Consider the following 24,950-nt stretch of genomic DNA (forward strand, 5'->3'; position numbering starts at 1 on the left):
TGTTGCTAGTGTGTATGATTAATTTGGATTGGTTGCCATGCGTGTGTCTGTCTATTCAGATCTCTTTCTCAGAATTGCCTTGACCAGTTCATCTCAAACTTTGTATAAGGACAAGGCACTGTTACATACATATACACCTTGATTTATTTGTCATCCGATTCAATATGGCAGCCAGATGGTCATTTTTTGCAATTAACACCAGCCAGTCATACCTTTAAAACACTTGGTGAGAATGCCATGCTGTGTTTCCTCTGGCTTCTGAAATTTTGTAGTAAATTTACGAATTGGGTATTGAAACTTTTCGTAAATTTTGAAATTCATAAGTAAAGATAACCGTTCCAACACGGAATATCATTCAATCAAATTCATATTAAGTACAACATGTGCTTAGACAGAACTATTTTGAGGTTTGGGAGCCTTGAGCTCTCAATCAACCAGCTGCTTCCTTGCATTCGTATATTTACGAATCAACAATGAAAAAATTAGTAAATCATCTAAAAAATTAGTAATTTTATGAATTTGAGAGTGGCAGAGGAAATACAGCCATGCGAATCAGTACATAAGATAATCTGGGAAGGATAGTCTCAGCAGATTTTGGTAGGCATGGCCTGCATAATTAATCATTGTTTGCAAAATTAACATATTTGTCCAATTGGATATATCAGAAAAATCATTGCCCCACTTCCATGTAAATGTGCAGGCTCTCAAAATATTGTATGGCATTACTGTGCCAAAACTGTAGTGGGTAGATGTGGCTTACACCTTGAAATTAATTTGAATGGCTGTCAAAAACATGTTGAGAAAATTACTAAGTCGCCATTTCCTGCACGGAAAAGGGTTTGATCTCATTATTCAAATTAAGAAATAAGAAAGAAATATCATCAAAACTGCTGTCAGAAATTTGAAATATGGACCAAGCTGTTCCGAGTACAGAAATTTGCTTCAGTTCAGTGAGTGATCTCAGTGTGTACAGATCAGAGAGAATTATTGGTAACATCGCTTACTGTGCATCTGTCAATGTCAGGGTCTTTTGGAGTTAGAGGAAGTGCAAGGAGATCAAGTCAAAACTCAGTTAAGGTGCACATTTGAAATTAATTTCGATTGTGTTGAATTGCTTTCAAATTGGTACAGTTGATATTATCTGTGGAAAAAAAAATTGGGCCAACTATCAAACTTTCTTGCTCCAGCGCCCTCTATGATCCAAATAGCTTGGTACAAACTATCTCTTCATGCATTAACAAAGATTGATAAATTTTGGAAACATGAAGAGTGAAAATGTTTGCTGGGATTACTTAACCTTGATTGAATACATTCCTAACCCTACAACACACTTTTATCATCATCATTTTATTGTCATATATAAGCTGAAAGTAATAATACAATTCTAACTCCGCAGAATATATTGATAATAAGGAACTAACTCATATGTACATGACATTATCAAAAGCTATTAGGGGCTGCTGTCCAATAAATGATACATGTAATTTTATGAACGGAAGATAGTAACTGTAACAGTGAAAAAAATCGCACAAAGTTAGGTTATTACAGCTAGTATTAGTTTTACCTTAGAATTCGACCAAATACGTAACCACATTGATACATCAGGTGCAGCCAACGGAAAAGCTATTCTGGAAGCAATTTTTGAGGGCAGGGGAAATTTTAATGTTGCTAGGGCAGGGGACATATTTTAGGTGGCAGGGGAGCAAATTTTAATTTTTTTGTCAAGCAGGGCAGATATTGGTTGATTGTCCTGGGACAGGTCTTGGCGAAAAACGAGGAGAGGGGAAGCTACTTTTAAAATGGGGACAGGGGAATTTCAGCCATGGTGTTTCCGGGGATTGGGACACAGGACAAGTACTTATACCTTTTAAAGGTTACCCAGACTACTTAGCCTATCGATTGACCCAACATCTCACTCTATGTACTGCGAGATGGAAACCAAATACAAGGCCACTGCAGTATGTGTCTGCATAGGGATGTTAATTTCAGGGGAAATTTTTTCTCAGGGCAGGGGAAAATCGACAGTTTTTCTTTTTCATCACAGGGTAGGGTAGCTTCATGTCTGCAGAGAAATGGAGTGACAAAATTTTGAGGGGATTTTTTTCCAGGGCAGGGGAAATCGGCAATTTTTTTTTGCCACAGGGCAGGGGAGCTTCAAACATTAACAGTGGGGAGGGGAAACAGGCAAAAATATGTGGGGAGCGGGTAAAAATGAAGTTTGAGTGCGGCAGGTAAGTCGAAAAATTTTCAGTGGGAGGGCAAATTATGAACAGCTAATTAATTACCCTCTTGACTTAAAATTAGTCATTTCACATTACTTGTCATGCACAATATATCTTTTCATAGTAAGGACCCCTTCAAACGTGCATTGTTCGTTGGCAGCACCTGATACATAGCAAGATATTCTCTTAAGAGATGCTCTTTCAGGGCTTTTGTGAATTTATACCTTGACGTTTGATTTTTAATAGAATTTGGCAATGTGTTCCATAGTTTTGCACCTGTATGACCTGCAGATGTATAAGCTTACATTCTGGGCAATACTAAATTCATGTCCACCTTTTGGCGGGTATCGTAGCAATGGTTTACGATATGAAAATAATCTGATAAGTCGTTAGGAACATTTTGATAAAGTAAATCAAACATAAAAGTACAGACTAGCAACTTGTGGAGCTTTAATATGAACATCCAGAATACGTAGATTGTAGAACAAAGGCGAAGATAAGATGGCTCTCTAAATTCAGAGAATGTTATACTACGCATACACATTTTCTGAGTGACATAAATTGGATTAAGATACGATGCAAATGTATTCCCCCATACTCCTAAACCATATATTACATGGGGTTGAATAAATGATACATAGAGCAAAGTGAGGATACTTTGTTGCACAACATGTCTTAATCTAAATAATATTCCGGCCTTCTTTCTTATCATCGCGTTTATCTCTGTAATGTGTGGTTTCCACGTAAGATGCTCATCAATAATTACCACCCCTTCCGATTTCTCGACAATTATATTCCAAGTGGTATGAATCAAGACTAAACAAATTACTGTTATGCATGGCCCAAGTTTCAGACACCCTTATCCCTTTAAACTTTTGAGTCTTATCTTCATACAATAATATATCTTCATACAACAATTTTTGTTCATTGAACGTACATTTATATGTTATACACAAACCAGTATTCGATCAATGAATTGAAGGTTTTATCAAAATCAGAGGGTGTGATAGGGATACTATTACAAGTTACGTCACTTAAATCATTATCAGTTCTAAACAAACCCATACAGAATCATTCATCAAAAACTGAACGACTTCAGAATGTACCTGTTGGTGACTACCGTTCAAACAATTTTCATGAGGTCTTTCTTATTATGAATTACAATGGATCTCATCCTCTGGTCCTTTTTACATAAATATTTCCATTGTGGGACCATAAAAGTTTGTAGCCACGTAACTTTCGCTTTTCATTGAAATGACGTAAAAAATTACGTTTATATGTTGTCAAGTTTTCACTTATGAAAATGCTACTCTTATCTTCGTAGCCCAGCATTTCTGTTGTAGCCTTCTTGATGCGTTTTCTGTCCTTGTAGATCTTGTCACATTTTCTTCAGTTGACAAAGAGAATAATTATTGGTCTCGGTCTTTGCCTTGTTCTTGTCTGGTCTGTGCCGTCGGCTGAGATGTTTCGGTTTGTACTTCTCGTCTTCAAATCATACGAGTTATTTTTATATCTTCCACTCTAACATCTTCGTCAATTCTTTTCAAAACCTTCAGTGCCACATAATCGGAGTTTTCTTTTTGAGTTTCGGGAACTCCGTGAATCTCCAGGTTTTCTCTTCAACTGTAAGCTTCTTGTTCTTGTTCGTCAACTTTTTGCTCCAGCTCTGTAACTCTTTCCTCCAGGTTGTCGTTTCGTGCTCGTAGTTGTCTATTATCAGCCTCAATGAAGTCTACTTTCCCTCGTAATTCTTCAACAATTGTGTTGAAGAATTTGAGTGACTTGGACATCGTGAGTTACGCTGCTTTGATTTCTTGGATTAAAGAGCTGGCAGGCATTCAAGTCTCTTGTTAATACATGTATCTTTCAGTTGACCGTTGATCGACATTGCTGAAACTGGAGTTTCTTGCGAGCTTGCTGTATTTGTAGTGTCTTTGGGAGCTTTCGGGAAACGTTTGTCTTTGCACTGCTCACATAGAAACAAGACACCCTATGCAGTAGTTACACTTTGGCATTTTGTTGAGTTCCAATTAGCATACAGGTTTCTAATTAGCATCCAAATGTCATCAGGTGGAACAGTAGTAAACTTTCGCTGTATATTGTTACGTGTATCCGTTGATCATATTTTCACGGCCCTGTTTCCAATGCTTGCCAAAAAGGTATAGAATCAGAATGCTGCACAAAGGCTCAGATTACTAACACGCATGATGACATTGAAATTGACGGGATACTTTGTCTTATTACGGTGAAAAATGTTGTTTTGCAGAGTCGGTGTGGCAGGCACCCCACGCTGCTAACAGCGCCCTCAATTCACTATCCTTGCATATTTAAAGTGAGATTTTGACTTTCTGCTCCATTAGACAATTCATTTTTTCTGTCAAAATTCATGTTTTTAGTATCTTTTAATATTTTCAATTTTAAATTATTAAAAACTTTTATAAATAACAGACTTGCATATGTTAATCATCATTAAGGGGTAACCATGGATACTACTGAGAGATCTTAGATAAAATGTGTTCATGTGTTTCAGTGGCTTTCTGTGGGAACTATGGTACATATACCGGCCACCCTAGCACCATCATTCATGTACATATACTTACCTACACATACAAATAGACATACATATATACTCTTGGGCGATATAGTTTGAACATAGTTTTCCTATTGCGAAGTAAAACCTTTTTATAATATCTCTAATCAGTCCATTTATAGAGTACATACACTGTGACACCGAGTTTGACAGATGTACATTAACACACATGGAATGGGTCCATCTATTGAACAGCAATTCACAGTGAAAACTGGTTTAATTTCATATTTAATTAGCCATACACACTCATATGGCTACTTTTAATTCAAAATATTATTGGTTATTATTGATTAATTATTCCATTGTTATGACGTATATGTTACATACATGTGCCAAATAGAAATAAAAATGTACAGATGAGAAATAAATAATTTTCTTCTCAACACTATAATAATTTAAATTTGCTATATTTATAGCATGGCAGCATTACGTACAAGAATAATTCTCAGAAATGTTTACAAAGACTAGTATCTAACACTCTCTTGTCTTTAGTAACTCAAGCCTTTACTTAAAAGTCCTTTCATCTTCACCATTAAGTTCAAATGCTCTTGTCAAAGGTGTCTAATTCTGTATAAGCTATCGTGTTTGCCACCAAAGCTACATATTTCACATTTGGATGCTGATTGCATTAAACCAATGTGAAAGCCTGAAGTATTGTGTTTTTTAACCTTGAATATATCAGTGCATAGATTCAACAATGGATGAGTGATCTAACAAATCATCAGTTGTAAGACTTGCTGCATGAATTAATCTCTGTACTGAGAGCGTCTACTTCCTCTAGTGCATTATGGGCTGGATATGAAGATTGTTGAAATTGATGATACAGATTGGCCTGTGAATGTGACTTGAGATGAGAGTGAAGAAAACGAAAAAGATGATAAGTATCCTCAAAGGCAGTGACAACATTTGCGGCTGACTCGCAGCGTGTTTGCAAGGTTATATCTGATTGGTCGATTGTCACTATTCACAGCCACTTAGGGAGTCTATTTGTATTGTTTTCATTATATTGGTAAGATTCAGCCACCCAATTGGATAACAGCTTCGAAATCGCTGCGAGTCGGCCCAACATTTGTAAATTTGGCTTATAATGCACATCCATGACGACCATTAATTAAATATTTGCATCAAATTTTTGAGCATTCTTATCAAAAAGCAACACCATTGATGACCCACATTTGTTTTTATTGCTTTTTGATAACAATGCTCAAAAATTTGATGCAAATATTTAATTAATGGTCGTCAATATATTGGAAACTGCATTATAAACTTTGGAAATACACACTTTGGAATATCAAAAATACTTTACAACCTACATCTAACAATTAAACGATATCTTATTTCAGAGCAATCCCATCACAAAAGATCTGTGATCAGAAAAATGTTCAAAAATTTAGTTGAATATACTTTTTGTAATAGTATGGTAGAAATTCAAGGTGGGGTTACTGAAGCAATGTGAAGGCTAAGCGGCTAGACTTAAAATTAGTGAACACAAGGAAATTTTGTTTGAATCGTTACTAACTTACGGAGTCCACTCATACCATCATTTATTACTTAGCGCCCCTAGGAAAATCCTTTTTATTTCATGTGTCTACTAATCTTCAGTCATCCAAGAGTGAGCTTGCACTTCTTAGCACTGCATGGCAAGGCAGCATGTTACTGGCTATGGACTTGGTATGTCAAAACACACCCTTACCCATTCTGATACACGTGAAACACACAGCGAAAAAATGGTGTTCAAAATAAGGGACTGGTCAGTTTCTGCGGCCTAGGGGGGTCGGTGGAGAATTTTTTGCCGAAATTAAAGAGTGGCCGACCCCTATTCCAAATTTTGAAAACAGGGTGACTCCCCCATCCCAACTTTCGAAAGCAGGGTTTATTTCAAAACCTGAGACAGGAAGGAAAAATTGCATCAATGAGAATGAAAATATCTTGTCATTCATCTGTATTGTGAAATGTTATTGCATGTTGCTTTCTCATACTGAATTCTAAAAGAGAGAAGGATCATTTGCAAACATCTATCTCTGAGATATATCTCTGATATATTAAAGTTATGCGTTCAAAGGGCACACTGAAAACTGTTCGTAGCTGGCATCATGCTTTGCAAAAACGACTTTTTATTCGAAAACATCCTGATATCTCTGATGTTTATCTGATGGATGTTTATAAAAATTACGCGCCAAAAGGACGCGCCAAAAAACGCTACTTAATTATTATTATTATTCTTGTCTCCATCAGTAATTTTGCGGTTAACATATTAAAGGATGCTTCTATTTTCTTTCCAACTCTCCAGCATTCTGAAACGGATCCCTTTTACCTATAGTTCCATTTAAACTTTTTTGTTGCTTTATATTTCTTTTGTTATTCTTATCTTTCATGTAATATGAAGAAAAGCATCTTAACATAAAGAACAGGAAATATTTGCATTTCAATGCGCGCATGCGTGTGAAAATATTTCCTCTAAGAGGGGTGTAAGAAAAAAATGATGTCAGAATGCACACAGTTGAAAAAAAAATTAGTTCCAGGTGAAGCAGGGAGGAAAAAAATAATGATCCAGAATCTATCTTCCAGGCTCTCCCCAGAATATCAAATGGTCCATCCCTTATGACATTACCTAATCACTAAAGAACACAGTATTTCTTGAAAACGCACTTATGACTGACATATATCTTCTGAAATATTTCTACCGATATGCATATTACAGTGCTAAAATATTCCATTAGTAGTACACATGACCTTGAATATTGTTCTAGAATATTGTAGTTAAATCTGTTATGGGAGGATAATGACCTCGTCATCACTTGCCAACCTTAATTTGTCGTTTGTTCTAAAAGATTTTTTTGTTTACTAGTACTCAAAATATACGCCGGACAAGACTTAATAGTCTTTCATTGCCTTCGGGAACTCTTCCGTTATTGACATATTATGTGCAGGTTGCAAATTTCGCAAATTTTGCAAGTTTCGCTGCCAGATTCATATTTTACCTCTTCCTCACTTATTACATGGTGAACTGCGTTGCAGAGCTGCGTGTTATCGGCTGTGGTGAGAGTCCTATAGCCTGTAACACACAGCCATGCCACACAGAGGTTATGGTGAACATGATTATTTTTAATTGTACACGTGAGCGGTATAGCATCCAACGAACCGAAGCAGACAGTGCGCCAATGTCTAGCGTAATTTTAATTTCGTTCCTGGAAATTATGCATTTACCACCTCACATTCTATTTTCAATTCTTACATCCCCAAAGTATCTCAAAAAAACATCTCGGTCATATACTGAATGAAAATAACACCGATATGTATTTTACATCATAAATATTTATTTACGATGAAACGAAAACCATAAATATTAGAAGAACATGACATTAACTGAGAAAGAACCCTGCCTTCACGTTGAGGGTAAATTTGAGCAAAATTTCTACCTCGCAAGAACGAAAAAAAGGTGTTTCTTGGTCGAAAAGTATGAAACACCGTGTTACCATTCTTCAAAAGGAACGATCATTAATAATAGACGTATACTCTACTTCTGCCGCTTCCTCATAGCCCGCCCTCATCGTTCACCTCGCCGCGTTACAAACTCAGGCGTGTATTGAGATTAAAACAGTGCAAAGCAATAAATGTATCATGTCTACGTGCGCAAAAACATACCTACTTATAAACGTAAGTAATCTTGTATATTATGTTCAGAATAAAATACAGTATAATAATCTTTCATACGACACACCTTTAAAACGTTGTGTATACAACAAGCTGCAAATTTAACTACAAGTCCGAAAACTGAATCAGCGTTGGGCAAAGCTAGTCACTGTTTTCCTTTCGTTCGATTTTATTCGACTTATATGCTTTCTTTTGCAAAGTATAGCAATATTATAATATTTAAAAATATCTAGGGAAGCAGACAAAAGTTACTGCACGATGAAAAACAATATGGAAAAGCGGCAACATCGTGCACAATGTACATATAACACGATTGGAACTAATTTTGGATAATTGGATTTTCATATTTTTTAAATTTCCTAAAAGTGTTAGGTGCAAGATAGCTGAATGTTGCAAAAATACAAATTACTCATAAAAACAAGTGTATACGTACTGTAAAAAGAAAAGCAGATGAGATTACATTTGTAGATTAAAGTGGCATTACTTCACCATCCAATTATCCCAAATTAGTTCCAATCGTGTTACATGTCCATAACAACTGACTTTAACAGAGGAAAACACATGACTTGTTCAGGTCAAGACATGTCCAACAACATTAGATGTATTTCATGACTGTCATCATCATTGCATGACATTATAGAAGAGCTAAATAATTTCACTGATTATTGAATCGAGTATGATCTACTACGAGTTTCGCTGACATTCGTTGATTGAACTCTTAAAGTAAAACCACTTTAGGTTTCATGCAAATTGTGTTTCTTTTTTCATTAAATTGACCAAAGAACGAAACTTTTGAGTTAAAAAAAAATTGTGGAGATAATCATAGTTAAGTTTGGATGAAATCATAGTATTTTAGGATCAAATGAAGTCCTTGGGAAAACTACCATTGATAACTTGAGAAACTATATCATGGTTGTGTTCCCATACTGTATTTCACCTAAATTTTATTATACTGTGATTAATCTGTGGCTTCATGAAATACGAAAAGGTCAACAGTCAAGTTCTGACCTCCTCCGATGTTTCCAAATTTGTACATTATCGCCTCAGATCTGAACATTTATTTGCGCGATGGCTGATCAAACGTAAATAATGCAAATAACATTGAAAAGTTACAGGGGAAACTCACTAATTGTAGGCACTATTTTGAAATTTAGTAGTTTTCTACATTTTAAAAGCGATCCACAACAAGACACCTGCATACATAAGTGATCTGTCCCAGCCTTACACACACTTAGTCTCTCAGGTTTTCAAATCAGGAAATGTTGACAGCTACAACATATAAAAGCGTCATCTTTTGAGAGACGTGATTTTTTTCTTATGCTGTCCCTAAACTTTGAGCCCACTCCCACTAGCCATTATAAATTCAACCAGCTTGGAAACTTTCAAACAAACAATTCAAACCTGTTTGTTCACAGAGCATACAGTGTGATCTAACCATAACGATACAGAGCGAAACACTTTTTTAAAATTTTGACACTATAGGAACTTTTTCTGATTGATTGATTGATTGATTGATTGACGTGATCATTTGGGAAATCATAAGTGGTAAAACAATGTCGGATATTGGAATGCCAGGGTAGGGATCCTGATAGTGATGGCATTGATGTTATATTTGTAGATAATTTATTTGATTGAACAAATTGAAGCGACTTTCACTGATGTGTAACAGAATGACGATTAATGTTTACCCCGGATGGTTTCGAATTCACATTTTTACCGGAACTGCAGGAGGCAGTAGGCACCTGTAAACTGGATTTCTCTGTTTCTAAACTTGAATGGCAATCACAATCGCACATGGGTCGTGTTTGTCGAAATTCACTGTTTTCAGTTGGTATCACGCTGACTGGACCGGAATGAGTACCTGCGGCAGTATTCAAGATGTCAACGTCATTGTTACGCACTTTGATTACCTGAGGAAAGAAACGAACCAATTGTTGTGAGAAATAACTTAAGCAGAAACACACATCATCGAGTAAAAGTGATTTCTGGTCCTTAAAAAGAAACAAATACGGCGAATAGCCCATTATTACATTACTTCTTCCACTAAGCCACAGAGTATGTCATCACGTTGTCAGAGTTGATCGCAGTTGAACTTCGTCGACAACAGTAATGCATACTTGTCACTATACTAGATAAAATGAGTCAGAATATTGTGTATACTTCCAACAAACTGAAAAGTTGGACAAGAAAAATGTAGTGAAATTACATAGCTCATTTCACGGGACCGAAATACTCCATAACTTCGAATTTTACAGTTAACAGAAAGTTCAAACTTACATGTATATTGTTTTATTTTGGAAGTGATACTAAGCTTCGAAAGAAATGCCTCGCTTGGTACTGACTTGTTTGGAGGGAAGCATAGAAATGATGGTACAGATATGTCAATTCATAGGAAACTATCAGTAATCAGGAGATACATTCTATCTGGGAGCCCTCGTGAGCAAGGCTTAGGAAATCTGGGTTGTTTGTCTTTATATGTGTTTAGTGCTTACCTTCGGTACAAACACGATAGCCAAGACCGATGACGTACAGCAGATAATACTGAGAGATGTGACGGTAAAAGAAGCATCAAACTGGTGTTCAGACAGTATGTTGACTACAGAGACTCCAATTACGGACAGAATCATCACATTGTACACACACAGTCCGATGTGCTTGGAATCATTCAAAGCTTCCATCTTGACGTTTCGTGTCTCCCAAGCCAGGAAGAGACCGAACAGAATAAGAACGCCTATGGAAAGATGTCGTAAATGATCCACATATGAACATTATCCATAAATTGTCGGAACTTTTGTTGTTAAGAAGCTGTAGATCTACCAAGCCAGACCAATTATTTAATTTTGCTCTGTATTGTATAATCAGTATCAGAAATCCCAGTTGACTTATTTCAAAACAACAATAAGCAAGAACCGGGTGCATACTCTACAACATTGCTGTGTCATGACGCAAAGAAATTCAAAATGTCCAACACTGAGTCTTACCCTTATAACTATAAAGAATTACAATCCATTTCGTTACGTCGTTAGAAGTACAGGAGTTCTTAACGGGATAAACCAACACATCGGCGTCATCACCATCTTGGGTAACCTATAAAAGAGACCAAACTTTACTATGTAATTTGCCGCACGGACTGACCACACATTAATGTTAGCCAAACTTCTCCACTTGACGAATCATTTAAGGATCTACAGAATAAAGCCTGTTTGATAAAATTACAAATACATGCTCACGGAAGAGAACACTGAGAATGGATCCTCTAAAGCTGGAAAATAGTCAAAGCGCGCCTTAAACTTTTTAACCCACATTCACCTTTTCTTTCAAAGATAAAAACACTTATTACGAGAGTTCATCGAGTAGAACTAAGAAAGTAACTATTAGTCGAGTAATATGTTGTGTGAAGTAGTAGACATACAACCGTGTTTGAAGTGAGTGAAAGTAACTAATTTATATTGGTAAATCGCTGATAAACATAATTTGCAAATCCCCTTTTTAGCTCACGTGTTTACACACGTGAGCTAATGTCGTAGCAATGTCTGTCTATCTGTCCGTGTTTGTGCGTGTGTTTCTGTCTGTCTGTCTGTCTGTCTGTCTCTCTGTTTACACGATAACTCAAAAATGCCTGAACGGATTCAAGTCAGATTTGGAGACAGGTACTGTATGCTAATTACAAGAACTGATTAGATTTTGGGTAGTGTGGCTTGCATATTAATGAAGTTATGAAATATATTTTTTTTTCATATAATGGTTTCCTATGGAGACAGTAACAACAGGGTCGACATATATCAAGAAATACTGCACCAAATTTCATGAAACTTTTGACAGACGACAATCTCAGAACATCATGATGATACTGTGAGTGCAAGTCAATTATCTGCTCATTTGCATATTCAATGAACTTTTGTTATTAGTGATATTATTCCGAATTGCAGCATTAAATTTGATGAAACATGCTACAGATGGTGATCTGGTAGAGATCTAATTGTCCCATGAAGCATTGAGCAGTGTCAAGTTAATAAATAGATCATTTACATAAAAATGAAGTTTGTAATTAGTGATCTAACTCCGAGAGTACTGTGCGAAAGTTGATGAAACCTATTATGATATGACAGATATCTTGTTTTGTGAAGCGTACTACTATATAATGAACCTGTTGTAAACCACGTGAGCAGATTCAGTTCACATCTAGTTTGAATTGTGATGTAGTATAACCGAAGCAAGTTGTCGCTGTAGATCAAAGCGAACAAGCTGTTCAGTTTTTACGTTGTTAGGCCCAAAGTCCATCGTATTGTCTGAACAATGATCGTTTAAACTGGCTACTAAACTGAACTGACAAGTTTCGTACAAAGGCACACCATTATTTGCAGCAAATGATGGCTTCAACCAATGATATGTATCGAAACATTGTTTAGAAACGTTCATGACTGCCATTAGATTACCATATTGAAAGTGTTACCGTTGTAAGAATTCATAGTAAGATCATGTCATTGTTACAAAGCGGAAGAGAAAACACTTTCGTCGAATAATTTCATCAATGAGTAGTTCCCATAATCCTACTTCATGTGTGTGATGACTTCAAAGGTGGGACACCTTTAAAGTCAGGGACACCTTAGAGGCCTCAACACGCGTGTCTTAAAATGTACAGTAGGTTATTTCCATAATGGAACCCGAAGCAATACCAAATGGTCAAAATGAATTACCTCCCTGATGCCGTGTAAAGCCATGAATAAATTTATTTTGTCACGAATCGACTTTAGATTTTGTTATTGTGTGAATTTTGACAAGCTTGTCTCACATTGTTGAATTTCCATATATGCCCGTTCAGGAACACTTACATAGTTCTCGAATTCAATGAGATCCCGATGAATCGGATCAATAATACACCATGACGTCAGGATGGCGATGTCGAACAACAACAAAACACCAATCATACCAAACAGATGTTTGTCTTTGACCACCTGTCAAGATCAAAGTCATAGTGCGTGATTAGAAGAAGACGTTTCTATTCCATATCTGTCAAAGTGTGTTGTTACTGCAGCTGCTTTGGAATATTAAGCAGTGTCTTGTCAAACTATCTGCCAACGTTAGAGTGTTGACTTCTCTTTAAATTACTCATCCCTTAGTTAGTGTCTGCTTAATGACCAAACGTTGTGAAATTTAATTTCATACCGAAGACCTTCACCTATATAGAAGGTACAGAAGGTATATTTTTAGCACCGTAAAAGACGTAAAATAATTTTACACTTACGGTAATAGAGGTTATACATAAATTAGAGGAAGTCGTACTTCCTTTGATTCTTGTATAACATCCATTATCATTATCTAGAAAAGCGTTTCCATTCCTAATCGCAGTTTACATAGATACCGTTAATGGAGTATTATATATAAAATTTCAGGCTAATGTGTTTACATTTATGGTAGAGGTCAAAACGTTTCTTGCAACCTTGCAACACGAAACTGAAGAGATTGTTCACTGGGTCACTTAATCCACTTTCGTAACGTACATTGGAAACAGACAGTATCAATGTTGATAAACAGTCTTACCCTTTTCTCAAGTTTCTTGTTGAAGAAAATGTAATGTACACGCCAAGTTTTAGTAAACAGGGATCCGAAAGTTAATGTGAAGCCAAATGATACGATCCATATTCTGACCTAGGTAAAATGTAAGAGTGAGTATACCGTTCATAGGCCTACATCGATAAAACTTGGAGGTTGCAGAGCTAATAATGACTATATCCGTCTTACGGCGATGTTACAGAAAAATATCGTGGCAAACTCGAAAAACGCATCTGAAATATTAAGGTAGAACGTGTTTACAGGAAACTTTGAATTGAGCTTTTAGATGATAGTGCCTGTCTGCTACAGTCACGCTAACGAATGAATCTACCTGCTAAACGATAACTGATGTAATAGATGTTGTCGGCGCCTCAGAACACAACATGTACATCATCTAAAGATGTCAAGACTAAATAGCTCAAGTGACATCACTTTGAAGAATCTGGCTTTCTAATTAGTGTCGTATACGTATAACATTCATAGGAAACTAGATTCTTGAAAGTTTGCAAACTATAACTCTTTGTATTATTTCATGGTTCTGTAAGATTAAATTAGCTTCATATAGTTTACATGTATCTTACATTGCACACCAGAGACAATGCTGTGGTCGATTGCACCAGATCATCCAATCCAAATAAAAATACTGAAATATACATGACAATGGAACCAAGGCATATGACGTTATTCAGTCTTGGAGATGACATTTTAATGTATCTGTAACAGTAATAAAATCATTTTCGTTTTACGAGAGCTAAGAAGTGAAAATTATAGAATTATAGAAGCTTAATATAAAATATTATTTCCATAAAGTTGATCGAAATTCATTCATCTTCAGTCTCTGCGTCCACCTGTCCATATTATTGTGTGTACTATACATGTCTGTCTATCTATCCACTGATCCACTGATGCATTTCGGTATGTCTGTTTATCTATCTTACCACTGGTCCGTGTAGGTATGTTTGTCTATCTATCAACTGGTCTATTTCGATATGTTTCTCTATCTCTCCGTCTGGTAAACGCACGTTCTTGTTGAGAATAATTGGCTACACATTTGGTCCTAAGATTTAACAGAAATCAAAAATATATTGTCATTCTGACTCTCAACTTACCTAATATTTCGGTTCTTTATATTAAATGCAAGACAGGAAATACCTGCGATGACACCGAGAAAAGCTAAGGTATCCATTGCTATCACTAATCTATTGTCAACACTTAATATGACATCAAGAACTGTTTGACTGTCTGGTGGGGGATGTCCTCCTGAAACATTACAGAGAAGAGACTTTCTTGAATATTTGTTGACTCTCTCGGATTTACTAAGATAAGCTTTTTACTTTTATTATTTTAGAAATAAAGCTTGTTTACGTATACAAAGATGTGACATGTTCAGTTTTTACCTTGCGTTAAATTATATTTGCATAGATATTTCATCTAAGACCATTGAATGTCACTCCAAGGATTAAAATTTACATTGTTTTTTGTAGAAATGTCTCGGGATTGTCGAGTAAAGGCTGCGATGAAACTTGACTATGCTGGACTCTTAAGCTCCAGGTACTGTAAATGTTATGTATTTTCTAGTAGTTTTGTTCTATTTTGTAACATACAGTTTCTCTTCCACTCCTTCAGAAGGAAGAATGATGAAGTGCCTGTAATCAAGTCGTTAACACAGCCTATATGTGAGAAATGTCCAATGTTGTTGGGAATGTAATTGTTATCCGAACAAGACTTAACTTGGGAGAAATAACATCAAATACCTAATTCCATGCGTCGAGTTGGCAAGGGTTTATTTCAACATACTTTCGGAAGAATAATAAAATATCGCATTTGTACAATAGTAGAACAGAAATTATGAATATTCTCCTGATATAAACATATATTTTACCCTTTAAAATAGAGCAGGAAATGTATTTGTTGTGGGTATTTCTTGGTTGGAAAGTAATCCAATGAATTAGTCTCCATGGTAACAAGTCCTTAACAAAGTTGGAAGACTTCTGATTTCAGAAATAATGCTCTCTCCATTTTTGTGTATAAAAATCCGATCTTTAGAAAAGGTAAATCGATTAGTTGAACGTACCAAAGAACATTATTACAGGAAGTATCAGTAAAGTTCTATCAGCATGTCAAATGGAATTGAGATTACACGTGTAGTGGCAAATATGTCGTATGAATTTCATTTCACTTTGAGCACGATGAGTATCGGAGTCACGTAGATGGATATATGGAGACTGACAGGAGATAAAAAAAACCCCGATGTCTTGCTTTACAGAGGGCAAATTAAAACCAATCAATTTTATCTTCAATTGTCTGAAACATTATCGTAACATAGCAATACCCTGGCAAATCATCCGATCATTACAGAAGTGGATGGGGCTTTTTTATCTAGGATGACGACAAACAATTATATAAGCTCTTAGCAGTCAATTATCCTAAACAATTCGATTCTATCAATATTAATCCCTTAGAGATGCATTTATGATCATTTTGGAAACTCAATCGTTTGGAGGAAATACTACAAACTGATTACCGTTAACGAGGCGATAATTTATCAGTTTGAAATGAAGTAATATTTCCCCGTTGCTGCCTTCGTAGACTATCATGGTAAAATATGTAGTTAATCGTTAAGCTTCAAAGAAAAAAACTACTGTAACAATATCTACACTGTCCTCCTTCTCTGCATATAACTGCAGTCAGAATTTCAAATGTAAGATATCAAGGAGACTTTTGAACGTGCACACTTTTAAAGAAATACCTCCTCATATCCAGCGGACCAAACAGTGTATGTAACGAAATGCTCCGATTATCTACAATTCCATTCACGTGAACAAGCTTAGAGAAATGTACCGTTTAACGAAAAACAGAGGTATGCATGTCATTTTACAATTAAGCTAGCCTCTGCTGCCACCGACTTTCTAGATCTTGTTTCCTACTTGGATATAAACATTCGATGTAAATAAAAAACGACTGATGTCGATAAATTCATTTTTACGAGACTTCATGAAGGATTCGCGTCGTTGAAAGAACCCTTCGTACAGGTTGCTAGAATTATGATATCTAAGTATTTCCAACAATTTGAATAATCATAATAATGTCTTCTGTATTCATCGTAAAATCTCATACACTACGACTGAAAATCTATTTTATTGAAATTGTCCCTATAGGATTTGAATTATAACAGCTTACTCCATCTGACCCTATAATTATCATTCTACATAATGCAACCGAGAAATCTCTTGTTCGCTGTCCTGTTTCAAATTATCCGAATTGTCATTGATTTTCCTATTTTAATGTGTACCATGGACACAACATTAAAGTTGGTACATCATCAGCTGATAAAAATACATTCAATATGTCCGATTAAACTCGCTAATCGACATGATTATTTTGAACAAAAATGAACTACCTTTCCATTGGAACTCATTAAGCCAGATAAATTTATCTTCGTACTGATAATAATAACCAATTAACACTTCTTCACCACCTGCAAAGAAAATGAAGAAACGTTTTATTGAGAACGTAAGCCTTCTTAATTTTGATACATTGACGACTAACTTGCAGTCATGCAAAACGACTTATCCATCCTCTCCGTTTTTTCCTCAATTTCTACAGTGAAAAATTAAATGCAAGACTCAATTGGGTACACTCACGACGTTGCAACATTTCATGCTACTATGCCAGGACTTTTAGATTTTGTTGTTTACCCTACAAATGATGCCATTGTTCTAGAATTCTCGGCTACACCGTAAGGTGATGAAATATGGGAATCAATGAACGTCGGCAAGATATATAAGTAATGAAAACCCTGACAAGAGGATATCTTCTCAGACTCTGTTCTTTGAAATACACAAGATATGATTAGTTCTTGTTTGGGAACATGTATCACATTGAAAAAAACCACTTGTCTATTAAATAAATCTACAAATAAAAGCTTGTTATAGATAAGCGAGTTTCTGTATGTCAGGGGCATACTACAGTATTGGACATATCTGAAGTCCTTTCACAAATTCACACTTACTGGTTCCATAAAATCGTCAATGCCTTTCCTTCCGTCTGAGGAAAGTGTCAATGGTTCTTGTATTCTCGTATATTATGAATGATGAATCATGTGGATTTATATTACCCCCGTTTACATTTTACACGACAAGAATTGGTATGTACACTGATTCTTTCTCTCTCAAAGTAAGCCCGCCGTAGTGTTTTTCAAACACCGACATGGAGGTCTTTATTTCGACAATGACATCGTTGTGAAAGTCTATGCGCTGACAATGACGTCACTTAAAGCACCAGAGCCGTAAACTCGGAAAAAATATGACAGAATGAGATGACAGGCTAACAGAATGAACAAAATGATAACGGAAAGAAATTGTTTTTACTGTAACTCACGTTGTATTTGATGGACTGTAACTCTACCAAGTCTGTCACCCTCATCCGTGAAACGAATAGATCCCTACAAAGACACAATTGTTGCAAATTAATATCTGAGAAACACAAGCGTTAGTAAGTGCTATTGGAATAAATACCTTTAATCAGGAATAAACTGGTGAACCTTATGGAATTATAAATTTGATAGAACGAAATTCTACTTTCAATGTATTACTTAGAATGTGGTTGGGATCCAGTTTGACAATTGGACCTGAAGAAAAATTGCAATCTGAACAATTATTTATTCAACATTGATATAAGTTTAATTTGGCTACAGGCGATACTAAATTGAGACAGATTTGTTTCATCAAATTGGTAAACTGATCGCGACAACCGAGACGGATGACTTAATGTCTCAAAGGGGGTACTTCATTGTTACAGTGGTTTAATTAAATTAATTTTCTGTAGTTTTTTGTTCTCTGATGATTGGCTTTGACGTCGGACAACGCGGATCACTCTGTGTGTACGTATAGGTACACTCAGAGACTGACTCCAAACAACGGTGGCTTTATTACACACTTTGTAGTAACTTTCACATCGAGCGATGATGGCAATATAGATCATTTCCTCGTGTTTCAATCGGATTAGAGTCTCACGTTGTCAAAACCCAAAACAGTATGGTGTTTCTGAATACGCGTTTGTTCTCACTATTTCGTAACTTCTACAGATGGGCAATATCGGTGCCCTTCATTAGTGTATTATTTCAATCTTCTATAGGACTAGTTCTACAGTCAACGCCAAGAAAAACCTATGAGAAGGTTTGTCTGGTACAACGCCCTTCTCTCTTTTTTTTCAAAACGACAGTAAACAGATTTTCGTTTGAAAATATAAAAAGGAACCCTATGTAAACCATATATCTAGAAGTAATATTTTGTCTCCGACTTTAGAGAAATCAAATTCAAAATGAAAATCAACCGTTACAAATGAACCTAGAATCAAAATGAATTGTGAAGAAACTGAAGCAGCGTCACGTACAAATCCTCTGAGGTATAGATTTCATGTTGATGTCTTCAAGCACTATAATCATAAAAAATCACTAGGTAACATGTGGCCTTCAATTACTGACGATAAAAGACAAGAATGACCCTGTTTATTTCAGAAATGGTCCACAGAAAAGAAAAAGAAAGATTACAAACTCACAAAGAATATTAATTGCTTACTCTTGTCTTAGACTCCGTGTAGTCTAAGATCATCAAACAGAAATACATGTCTCATAAATTACATGTATACAGCTGCCTCCTCCAAAACAATAGCGACTTACTCGTAAAGTAGCTATCTGACTCACATATGGCCTTCACAAGCTTATTCGTGGACTGTTCCAATCTGCATCTAAACTTATGATAAACATATTCCGTCTAATAATTTCACCCAGTGACATGATGCCATTTTATGCATACATACTGCAAGCCCTAGTAAAAGGTGGAACTCCAAGGAGTCGTCTCAAGATGTTATTGTACATCACTTTTAACCTATTAATAACTTTAACTTTAAAATTCACCCATAGATGACAACAGTAAATGCGTCTGCAATATGCAGAAAACAGCACTTTCTTTATATCCACGTTACAAGTCTAACACTGTCTCAGCAAAATATTGGCTCGAACACAAAAAGCACGTCTCTGCCTCTCAACATCTTCATGTCATATGTTCTAAATGAACTATTAATTATTTCTATTAACAAATTTTAACAATTCACTTCGATACAGTGGGGATATAGATATATAATAGTGGTAAACATGACTTACTGACGCACCGATGAAGTTCGTTTTCTGCATCTCTTCCTTGAAGATGTTAGCCATTTCAACATCTCTGTAGCTGAAATCCTCAAGCTTTTTCCCGTTTGGCAGAATATTCATGGAATTGTTCAGTGTAAGTGCTATCGACCATAGAGAGTCATACGCGAAATAAGCAAAAGGAGATTTCTCGGACTCTTGGTCGGTGAAGTTGGTCAGTAACAAGTCCATGTACAAATCCCAAATTTCACTTGGTGTCTGTAAGTGAAATGAAGAACAGTAACACCTTATAGTTTGCAGCACTGCATAACAGTATTACAAAGTCCATCATGATTATAATTTAATAAAAGGTATAGGTATAGCCTGGCCAGGTAGCATATAGCCAATTTAGAAGTGATAGTTACATGAAAATAAAATAAAAGACATCTGTTTCGTAGACAAGATCGGTAAACCAGAAGTAGTGTAGTAATGTGAAATTTCAACTGTGACTGCTTAATGTGGCCTGAGTGGACCAAATCTGCATATTGATGATACTCATCTGTTTTAACTTTGAAATCATTTGAATTGCCTATCGGGTATGAATGCTAATTAAAGGGACAAAGTCGCCCATTTTTTATGCATTTTGTTTGATAAGAGATACTATATTGTTTGACATGTTGAAAGATACTGATTGAATGGATGACCATGCATATATTCGACCCCGGTTTTAGACAAATTAAATGAAACCATGGCGAAAATGAATTAATGGTCATGACCATTAATTCATTTTAGCCATGGTTTCATGTATCGTGTCGAAAACCAGGGTCGAATACATGCATTGTCACCCATTCATTCAGTATCTTTCAATATGTCAAACAATTTAGTAGTATCTCGTATCAAACAAAATTCATGAAAAAAATGGGCGACTTTGTCCCTTCAAGAGCCGTGACGATGAGTTTTGGCAGCAAGTATTTCTTTGTGTAAATCTGCTTTTTGTAAAGTTATCACTATTTCAACATTCAATTCTGACTGCATCCTCCAAAACAAAACGTAACCCTTTACAAAATATGGCACAATGAACAAAATGTTTCCCAAAATAAAAAAGAACAACAAACGTCAGTAAACTGGGTGTAAAAGCTTGCTCTCAGAAGAGACAGTGAAAGTAAGCGAGCTTCATTGCGCTTGGCCTTAAACTCTGCATCCTCTGAACGGAAGCTTGAAGAGTGTAAATCCGACGACGAAATTATGTGAAGTTACTCTGTACATGTAACAATACAGTTCTTAAAAATTAGGAGTTTAACCGCCGGCAGGTTTTTTGAACAACAAAACATTAATCAATCAATCAATTCAATCAATCAATCAAACTATTTACAAAGCAAAATAAAATCTGGACAGTGATTGTGCATCACACATTTGCATGTTCCAAAAGTGCATGATTTCCCCCAGTAACCGTGTATGGTGTGACCACTACAGTGAGAGTGTCCTCTTGCACGATAATCGAAATAGAAATCTCCTTCCTCAAAACGCAATGGGTTTCTATTGTCATACCCGTGTTATTACAATCAAAGGCTCCTAAACCTTAATCTTTAATCATGTGTTATTTATCAAAATGTGTTTCTCTACATCAACGCTAGCGAGTATACCCAAGTCATTCATTGCCCGAATTTCTGTTGTCTTGAAAATGCTACTTCGACATTTCAGAACGACATTGATATAAATCGTCTTAGGTAGATGTGTACTATATCTGTATACAACACCACGTAGAGGCCATGCCAGTTCGATGACACGTGTAAACTTATAAATGACGAATAGGACTATAAATTTGATATTTTAAGTCGTGATGATTTGCCATTGATTTCGCCCATACCATCGTTTAAAGTATCATAGACAAAGCGTTGACCTTCATTCAATCTCGTTAGAATTTTTAAGGTATTGCTTACGCCTGTTCTCTTTCAAATGTAGAGGCGACAGTGTTGTTTGGAGAGGCTTTAAAAGCTAAGCATGTTACGGTTGCATTGTTATTAATATATGGACAGTTCGCATTATTGCTTTAGATATTACCACGGAAAGATTTTAAAAGACAAACCCCCTAGCAACAGCACAATCTAGCCTGCCACAGGCCTTAAAAGCCCATGAGAATTTTATTTATCCTTTCAAAAGTCGTCGAATGTTTTTCAAACCAAAATTCTTGGCAGCCGCAGAGGAATTGCAACTCGATAACGCCTAGTTTTGAAATTATCATTAATGTGTTCTGGCAAAACTTTTCAATATTTTACTTTCACTCGTTACCCGATGGTATCCACAAATACCACAATACTTTGCTTTTAGTTGTATCAGTTTCTCGGTAATGGGGCTAGATTGATAGCAACATGACTTAAGGCCAAAGAAAGAGAGATACATTTGGTAATGATCGAAACGTGACATTTTATTTTGGCATGCCGACAATTGTTTTATGATTTCTGCTTATTGAATATTCATGATTTATAATCATCTTAGCACACGCTACCTTATGCAAATGATTGAATCTGCTTATGCATGGCATTATCGACGTCTAAAATTAAAAGTGCGGTTGTTCACAGAATGAAACTTTTCCTTTCTAAATGAAGATATGTCATCTATAATTTGACGGATCCGTTATGTCACATGAGCCAGATAGGTTATTGGTACCATTTGGGTGGGCAAATTCCACCATACATTTCTGAACGCCCAAAATCTGAACTTTCTGAAAATTTTTGGTGGACAAGTCGCAGACGTAGCTTTCTGTCTCAAAAGTTGTTGTCATGGCAACAATACTTACAATTTTAAAAGCTAAGAATTTAGATAAAACTGATTTTCTAGGGAACGGTAAAAGATATTTACGTGATTTCAAGACAGACACTGGTACCTCACATCATGGCCTTTCAATTGACCCCATGACCTTGAACATTCTGGGTCAAGGTCAATAGGTCATGCCCATAACATCTCAGAATTTCGATTAAATAGAGCATTTTTCATAAATACTTTTCTGCTACATTAACATAAAATATGATAGAAACTCAAAAACTTGTTCAGACATAGCCACAGATATGTGCTCTTTGCAAATTAGTATGTTATGTATCAGGGATGTTGTTGGTAGTGAGAAATTACCAAGGCAACCATCAGTGTGTTTTCAGTTATACATGTACTCTATGAGCCAGGCCCCAATTATGGTCAATTGGTACTATTTGGGCAAGCAGAGGGCAATCTCACACTTAATATATTTTTGAAAGTTGAAACTCTGAATTTGCTGAAAAGTTTTGGTAGCTTAGTAATGGGTGAAAACCGTTGCCATAGAAACAAACATCTGAATTATTTAGAAAGTACAATTGTATACAAAAGTGAATATCCTGCTTTATGAAAATGTTCATTCCAAAATTGATAACATAAATAGGATATGTTACACATTCTAACTTTCACTCAAGATGTGACCACAAAGTCAAGGTCAGGCGTACATGACCAATGAGGTCAAAGTTCAAAACATGGAAAGTTTACATTTCAGGTCTCTTTTGTTGTGCACTTTTTGACATTTTCAAGCAAGGTGCACTCTTGTCAGTAAAGATGCACTCTTGTCTTTGATAAACGATACATGTGGCTTCTACCGGTATTAAATTTGACCACATTGTCTGATGCTCTTTTCAAACCAAGGTCAAGGTCAATGAAAGAAAGAACAAGGTTAAAAAGTAGAATAAAATGGTGATTTCTATGGTGTTACGTATATGTTTTTACACGGAGTATTTTATAGTACCAGTTTGTATTAAACATCATAATTATCAATGATAACAATATCAACAAGCTTATATTTAGCTAAGAGCCAACAGCTATTAGCTATAGCTATACGTATTGGCCAATAATGTATATCTTCAGAATTTTCATACTACTGTAAACAAACATGTGTCATTTTAATGTTTTTTCGAACGTTTACGTAAATGCAAAATCATTAGTGACATGACATCTGAACTTTAACGTGACAATTTGAACAACGTACTGAGCCCCAGTACTTATACCTTTATATGCGTGGCCCGCACCTGATCTAACAAAGAAATAGACCAGTCAGAAATAAGTTTTTAATGCTGCTGGACATCAGCCGTAAATATATCAATGATAGATAACAATATGAAATGTGTCTGATAAAGCTAATAATAAAACTACTGTTTCGCGCTTGATCAAACGTAAATAGCACTAAATCAAACAAACATATTAACGTTCATCGTTAAATTACTAATTACAAATGACCAACGACCAATGTTATGTTGACTTTCTATGATCCTCTACGTTTTCCCTGGCATGCGTTTTATCAAAATACAGCACCAGTAATTCTTACGTACATTAGTCAACCACCACTAACACACTATAAAGCATTTCATAAGAAAGTAGTAATATCTAGGTAACAATCTTTACATTGATCCTCATTATTATTTTCTTCTCCATCATCATCATCATCATCATCATCATCATCATCATCATCATCATCATCAGTAACCTAGCTGTTCTTCAAACTCAACAGTATTTCCATATGTCAGGAGATTATATATACCGGAGTATACCTTATTCCGTTTACCAGACATTGACATGGCGGAAATTTGCACTATTTTGAACATTAATACATGCCTCAAACTCCTACATGCCTCAAGCTCCTACAACCCTGGTATGCCCCTTATCGATTTGATTGACAAACAATGGTCTTCAATAATCCAACCATGCCCTTCATGAAAATTTAGTATATACGGATGACTAGCAAGGCTTCCTTTCCATACAGGAGTCTGATAGTTTGCACGCAAAGCAT

General features: G+C 35.8%; 1 protein-coding gene across 1 annotated transcript in view; it reads right to left on the reverse strand.

Annotated features, from left to right (window-relative positions):
* Window positions 1-8,104: 8,104 nt before the first annotated feature.
* Window positions 8,105-24,950, reverse strand: part of LOC139118359 (gamma-aminobutyric acid type B receptor subunit 2-like) — a 38,578-nt gene continuing 21,732 nt past the window's right edge. Inside the window, exons 8-17 of the mRNA XM_070681649.1 lie at window positions 20,183-20,428; window positions 18,400-18,463; window positions 17,420-17,497; window positions 15,129-15,279; window positions 14,601-14,733; window positions 14,008-14,115; window positions 13,299-13,421; window positions 11,448-11,553; window positions 10,959-11,197; window positions 8,105-10,376 (exon numbers count right to left, since the gene is read on the reverse strand). Coding sequence (XP_070537750.1) covers window positions 10,119-10,376; window positions 10,959-11,197; window positions 11,448-11,553; window positions 13,299-13,421; window positions 14,008-14,115; window positions 14,601-14,733; window positions 15,129-15,279; window positions 17,420-17,497; window positions 18,400-18,463; window positions 20,183-20,428 — 1,506 coding nt within the window. The 3' untranslated portion in view covers window positions 8,105-10,118. The remainder of the gene's footprint in view (window positions 10,377-10,958; window positions 11,198-11,447; window positions 11,554-13,298; window positions 13,422-14,007; window positions 14,116-14,600; window positions 14,734-15,128; window positions 15,280-17,419; window positions 17,498-18,399; window positions 18,464-20,182; window positions 20,429-24,950) is intronic.

Source organism: Ptychodera flava, chromosome 19, assembly GCF_041260155.1.
Source record: "Ptychodera flava strain L36383 chromosome 19, AS_Pfla_20210202, whole genome shotgun sequence".
Taxonomy (NCBI): domain Eukaryota; kingdom Metazoa; phylum Hemichordata; class Enteropneusta; family Ptychoderidae; genus Ptychodera; species Ptychodera flava.